Raw genomic sequence first — 7,398 nt, forward strand, 5'->3', positions numbered from 1 at the left:
TAAAATGGTCCGCCCATATTCTTTTCCCTTTATTTATTACTTAATTACTAAATGGTTGTCACGTTTCATATTTCTTCAGTAATTTATTTCTTGATGTCTTTTCAATCATTCATTTTTACTCATGTTTTCCAAAACAAAAGTTCATCTGAAGTGACATGTTTAAAGAATTAAGAGATAATTGAATATTTATTTTTAATTTATTCTTAGTAGTTTAGTAAAAATAATTAACTCGAATAGGTAATTATGATAGTTAATGTAAATTTAATAGAATAGAAGTTCATTTATATTTTTTACTCATTTCTCCTTAAGCATTTGTCCAAAAATACCAAAGGAGGGAGTGCACGCCACTTTTTCAGGTTCTTAAGATGTTTAGTTTTCACCGCCGGCTCAACTGTTGTTTTAACAAAAGAGAATAGTGCTTCTCTCAAATCTTGTTTTACACTTTTATGTGACTAATATTTAAATCGACATAAAATTTAAAAATTAGTCTTACTATCATTTAATCAATAAATAAATGAGTGATACCAACATGAGTTGTGGTGCAGTGGATGAGGCTGCTCCACCCTTAATTAGAGGTCGAGGATTCGATCCTGGATATGGAGAAAACTCTGTTGGGAGCGCTGCCACCTTAATGGACCCTGCAACGTGCTTTCCGAATTAGTCGTGGCTCCAATACGGGGCACCGGATGAAAAACAAAAAAAACTAAATGAGTGATGATGGAGTTCCATTCATTTGTCATTTTCTCTTCTAATTATTAGTTTAAGAATTAACTCTTATATTACACGAATCCAATAAGTCGTCATTCAAAATAAAATTGAGATGTTAATTTTATATAATATGTGCTATGTATCAATTGTCTAAGAAAAATAGAGAAATGTTAATAAGTTTATAGGTAAAATGGATTTGTCCACCTATTAGATTAGTCTTTTGGGTTGAATTTCTCATTTAGTTTATAACATTGATGCTTTCATTGAGAGTCCCACGCGTGGGATCGTAACTCGAAGTGGTGGGTTTATGTATCAATAGTGGTGACTTGGATCCAAGAGGGGTGCATCCGTAACCAATGCGGATTGATCCGTGTGTCGGGCCGCGACTCAGAGTGGTGACCTAAACCCAACAGCAGGTGTCAACCGTGATCAACTGGGTTCAGTTATGATCAACGAGATTGTTGGTTCTCAAGCGAAAGCGATTGTTATATATCAATTGTTCCATATTAAAAAAAATAAAAAAATATTAATAATTTTATACGCAAAATAACTTCTTCTGCTTATCAAATTAATCGATTGAGTTAGGCTCTCCCGTTTGAAATAATATATCAAGTAAATGAAATGAAAATAATAACGATACTTTAAAAAAAAAGGCTTGGGAAGTGGTTTGTAGAGTAATTAAACAGGCAAGGTCACATTCAAGAGTAACAAGTGGGTGAATGGCAATAGAATGTTTTGTCAGAGACAGCATGGATTGGGATAGTTAAACTAGTAGTACAGTTGGATGGTCAATCTAAACTCTGTTGAAAACGACTTTCCCTATGTGTGGCCTTTTCCCATGCTTAATAAGAAACCGCTATTATTATGGATGTCATTTTCATTAAGAGGAAAAATAAAAGACAAGCGTATATTAAGGATAGAGGAGTGGAGGAAGAACTAGCATGATATGGAATTCTTTGGGATCACAATCAGGTTTAATTAAAGATGAACTCAAGATTTAAAATTTATACTGAACTTATCTTTGAATTCATATAGCGGCGGACCTATATTCATTTGTGGGCTGCTTCAGCATCTGCTAAACTCGACGCGAAATAGATAAAATTATATAAAAAAAATATACGAAAAAAGATATATAATATATAAAAGCACTCACTAAACAAAAAGTTAGTTGGGTGCATTGGTATTTAGGTTGACTTTAAGGTTTCCTACTAGAAGGGATGCCCCGGATTAACCTCATTGGATGAATTTTTTTTTATTTTTTTTAAGTATCCACTATTCTTAAATTCTGAGTCCGTCATTGAATTCATAGCTCGATTTAGTTATTGAATTTACTGTTAAATATTTATATATTTTTCATATACAAATACATCATTTAAATAAGAGGTTGCAAATTACTATATCCAATGAAATAGTAGATGTGTGCATATCTCTCACGTCTTTGCTTTTACCATGTAAACTTTCTGAGTTCGTTCAGTTCATCTTGTAGACTATAGCATGTGCAAATTTTAATGTCTAGCTGAATAGGCCTTCCAGAAGCAGTGAGATCAGACGACAATAAATTTACAACCCCCACCCCACCTGATAATATCCACAATTCAGGGATCACAATAAGTAAATGAAAATTCCAACAATGTATACAAAGTTGATGATGACATAATGATGACCACATTTCATTTATAGTACAAGGGTAGTTGTTACAAAATTTAGCACAAAAAGTAAAAGTTGGTGACAACATAAAACCAAAAACCTAAAAAACACCTCAAAAAGGATTTTTTCTTTTCTTTTCTTAAAGAGAGACCCTACTCGATAAAGAGCGGATTGCCAAATCGTAAGCACCTTCACCTTTAATTTTAAGATTATGAGGTTAAGTCACCAAAAAAGTGAAAAAGGTGGAAGCTCTCGGATAGGCAAGTACAGCTCGGTGTACAAAGGACCATATCACGCAATTTTATCGTGTGTTTCTGCGAGAGGTTGTTTCCTTGTTCTTTTCAAAATGGAGTCAAATTTCCTAAATGGTTACATTTGACCATATTGTCGTTGATCATGGCTTGGTTTTCTTTCAAAGAGGGACAACCTATTATCACCAAGCCTTGTCTTGTAAGCTGACATCTTGTATTCAGACCATGTGAATTCATTGTAGAGAATTTGCTCATCAGGTTCCTCCATTAAACATGATAAAGGTGCTATCTTTTCACTCAGAGGTGGCCCTCCAAAATAAATCATGGACACCCTGGCTCTCAAACTATCTGCCACCACTCTGTGCCGCACACTCCTAAACCTTCCATTACTCATTACCTGCCCATCCAAATTAAACAATTAGGAATCAAGAAACTAAATGAAGAGTACGGCACTCTATTGATTGATGAAGAATGTATAAATAAGATGCATTTTGAAGTTGGTTAATGTTGACAATATAATGTATTGTTCAGTTTTAGTTCAGCTGGCACGACTTACATGTAATTTACATTTTCTTTTCAGTTTTCAATATGAGACTTTATTTGTACACGTAACCATTTAATTCTTTTACTATTGGAGAACTGAAAAGGAAAACATGCAGACTACTAACCAAAAAAAATGTTACCTGCAAGGAGTCACCAACATTGATGAAAAAGGAGTAGGGATCAGGAGGGACTGAGAGCCATGTCCCATCTTTGAGAGAGATTTGGAGGCCACTTGTGTTGTTTGACCTAACAACTGATATTATTTGTGGGTCTGTGTGTTCTCCAAATCCAATCAAATTTCTACCACTCAATGTTTGAAGCAACTCTGGGCATGGTGGATAGTGATTTAACCTAAAACATGAGTCACTTTTCTCATCCCTTAGCATCCTACTTAGCACATTCTTTTGTTCTATATTCAGCCCTTCTGCTATCATTTCCAGTACCATGCATCCCATGTTTCTCATTGCATTTACATACTCTTTAACAAGTGCCCTGCATACATATATACAAAAATAATTAATTAATGACAAAAAATGAGTATACTTTTTACCTGGCGGTGTAAAAGATATTTACACAATCAGATCACTTAAAATATGATTACAAATGGATTTATTTAATAGAACTAATTCATTATGCTATCAGCAGGGGCAGAGCAGGGGAGCATATATATTGTATGCATATTGAAGGCTAATAATCGATCTACATGTGGTCTGCTCCTTCTCCGGACTCTCTCCAATTACTTATTACTTGTCCATTATATTAAAAATAAATGTATATTTTTAATTATCCAACTTGGAATACTAGGAGATAAACTACCATCTTATATCTATTTGACTCTTATTAGTATTAGATAATTTTTTATATACCAAACATTCAGATTACTTATAATAAATAAGTGTGATATATTAAAATTTCCATTTTTTTGTGCTTCTTAAAGAATACATTATGTGTCAAGTTAAACATGAATAATTAAAGATGAACAGGCTTGGTGGGTGTATATATTTATCTTAAATTCTTTTAGTGATAATTCTGGCTTCATGACATAACTTAAATTCAAAGAAGAAAGGAATAAAACATCAAACAAAATTCATGGTTTTGTAACTTACCGAAAAAGAAGAGAATTTCCAGGAATAGTAATGGAATTGTTGTGAGTGAGTTGAGGGTTAGTTGTGAAGAGCAAATACTCAACCCAACCAACATCACCATTAGAGCCAATTCTTTTGTTACCATAGCCAAAAGGGTTAGCAGGGCTAGCTTTGTCTTTCTCAATTTGTGACAAATTGAAGAACTTAACAGCTTCATTTTCTAATTTGGTAATAGTCTCAATAGGGACACCATGATTCACCACCTTAAAGAATCCAAATTCTTGACAAGCTTTTATAATAAGAGTGTTGGCTTCAGGGTCTAATAAGTCTATCACTGGAATAACATTACTAGTATGATCATGATGATCACTACTAGTGCTGTTATTCTTGCATGTTTTAATGTGAGAAAAATTTTCTACAAGTGGCTGAGTTAAAACAACCATAGTTGTTGTATAGAAAGGGGAAAAAAGTACTAAGAGGAAGAAGATTTTTTGGTTGGATATAATGGATTTGGGTAGGGATTGGTGGAGTTTAAATAAGGCTAATGCATGAAAAGAGAGGTCATTTGGGAGGCGTTAGAAACTATAAGGAGGTGCCATATGGCTTAGTTATTAGTATATATAGAGACAATTTAATTTGCTTGGTTACTACCTCTATCGAGGGTGGACTTACAAAACTTCTTTTACTTTTATATACTGTTTTAGTTTGACTAGATATGAATTTATTTTAACTTGATCAAAGTTTAAAATATAAAAAAAAACTTAATTTAAATCTTGTAAATTTAATATTAACGGGTCAGAAAGTTTAAAAAATAAAAATATAGTGCCTAAATTTAAATTTAGAATTTCAAGACAAATGTTAACCCTTGAATTATCTAATCAATCTCGTATCTTGTGTTTAAAAATTAAAAAATAAAAATATTACATTATATATATTGTAATTTTTGTTGAAAGGGTTTGAATGAACCCTCACGACCTCCCGTATCATGCTGTATAGTTTTTTCCATTGAAGGAGTGTCAAGTGACGCCCTTTCGACGAAAATAACTTTATACGTGATTTTAAATTATAGGTATTTGCAATATATTAATTAAAAAATATAATTCAATCTGGTAATCTTAAATATGCTACTTTTATAAGAATAACAAGTAAAATAAGAATATTAAAATCAATAATTTACTAAATATAAATTATATTTTAAAAAATAAATTAAAAAAATAAAACATGTAAAATGAAAAAAGGAAGTATAGTATACCTCTTACCAATTTGTTAATGAAAAATATGAGAGATATCCCATAAAAAAATTAAAATGGAAGAAAGAAAAATAAAAGGTCGCTGAATTATGTCACTTAAAAAAGATGACTGAGTGCTTTTCTGAATCTTATATCATTTTTTAAATTTTTTTTATATAATTATATTTAATTTATGTCGAATTTAATGAATGTTGAAGCACAAAAAAAATAGCCGTACATCCCCCGCTGCCCTTATTCAATAAACTTTTCTTTTGTGTCATAATTTACAAATCACATAAAAGATATGAAAAATGCACGGGACAAGTTCGATACAACAAGTTCAATCGAAAAAGTGTGGATAGAAAAAATCGATCATTCATCTCTCTCGTGAAATATCACTTGCTAGATCCATTCTTCCAAATTAATACCCCTTCGTTTCAAAAAGATCAATAATCTATTTTTTTTAGTTTGTTTAAAAGAGGATGGATGGCGCCTTTTTTTATATTTTAATTTTAATTTTTTATATAGCATATTTAAGATCATAAAATTTAAAATATTTTAATATATTTGACATAATTTTAATTTAAGATAATAAATTAATTTTATTTTTTTCAAAAATTCCATGTAAAAATAAGTCATTCTTTTCCGAACGATGGAAAAAGGCACTTGAAGTTGGAAAAAAGTACTAGGAACCAAAATATACTAAAGTTTGATGTTGTGCTGACTTTGCTGGCTAGCATCTTAATTTATTGATTCGTATGCATGTTAATGAAATGAACGAATAAAAATCATTTATGCCCTCAAGTTTATTTCACAAAAAGTCTGATACTTTTTTCCACTTTCTTTATGAAAAAAAACAAACTTTTCTTTAATTCTTAGCTAAATATTTTCTAAGTAACAACTATTCAATCTGTTTTAGCAAAAATTTGTTGATCGCGAATTGATTTGTTTTGTGCCACTAATAATCTCAACTCAGAGGTCCAAGTTAATCTTTTTGGTTCATATTGATTTGTTTATGCTTTATGCATTGTTAGTGATTTTTAATTTTATGCAAAAATGGTTTAGTTCCCACTAATGATGCTTGGATGCTTTCCCTACCATTTGATAAATGAATCCCTAGAAAAACAATGTGCTATTCTTCATAGCAATAGAACAATGTCCTAGAACTAAAACAATGTCGAAAAACTCTTAGATAACACCGCATAAATGTATAAAATATAGGTTAGACTTATAAAGAATAAATTGTGATTTATATAAAAGTCGTTGTACGTTATGGGTTAATGTTTATTTCAGTTTAATTTCTTCAAGACTGATCATGAATCTTAATATCAATTTCCAAGTGCATTTTTAGAGTAATATTCTAATAATACTGGAAGTTTTCTATTTACTTATTTATTTAATCATTTGGTGTAATTCGGTTCTAACACATTTATATAAAAAATTTATGAGGGGGGAGGAGTACATTTATTTGTATATATGTCCTGTACTGCTTGATATATCACTTGTACATAGAGCTGTTCCCAACACTAATAGAACTATTATCTTATAAAACAAAAAAAAAAGGTGATGCTTTTCTTCATTATAGTCGAGAAAACACATATTTCAATTTACAGAAAAAAAAAAAAAGTTTTTTGACATTGTTATTCCAAATTCTTAGACGTGAATGACATAATTTCAGCTTATCGAGAACATGATCTTAACTAAGAGATTGTAAAGGATATTATCTTTCATACTAGTTGTTGTTGTAGTATTACTCAGATAGTTTCTTATCCCTTCACATCTATTATTACATGTTGCTTCTTACACCTCAATTATCACATTATTTTATGGTACTTACGTTTCTATAGTATTTTGACATTACTTCTTCACTCCTACTAATTTTTTTTCTTTCAATATAAGACCGCTCTAATACTACTGTTACACAGTTTATAATCA

The 7,398-nt window shown here is 30.9% G+C and overlaps 1 protein-coding gene across 1 annotated transcript; it reads right to left on the reverse strand.

Moving 5' to 3' along the window:
- Positions 1-2,341: 2,341 nt before the first annotated feature.
- On the reverse strand, positions 2,342-4,803 carry LOC107861129 (gibberellin 2-beta-dioxygenase 1). The gene is made up of 3 exons (XM_016706507.2): positions 4,256-4,803; positions 3,290-3,641; positions 2,342-3,003 (listed from the first exon to the last, which is right to left on the reverse strand). The coding sequence occupies exons 1-3, from the start codon at positions 4,675-4,677 to the stop codon at positions 2,725-2,727; spliced, it is 1,053 nt and encodes a 350-aa protein (XP_016561993.2). The 5' UTR covers positions 4,678-4,803; the 3' UTR covers positions 2,342-2,724.
- Between the last annotated feature and the right edge of the window lie 2,595 nt (positions 4,804-7,398).

The sequence above is a fragment of the Capsicum annuum genome, chromosome 2, assembly GCF_002878395.1.
Source record: "Capsicum annuum cultivar UCD-10X-F1 chromosome 2, UCD10Xv1.1, whole genome shotgun sequence".
Taxonomy (NCBI): domain Eukaryota; kingdom Viridiplantae; phylum Streptophyta; class Magnoliopsida; order Solanales; family Solanaceae; genus Capsicum; species Capsicum annuum.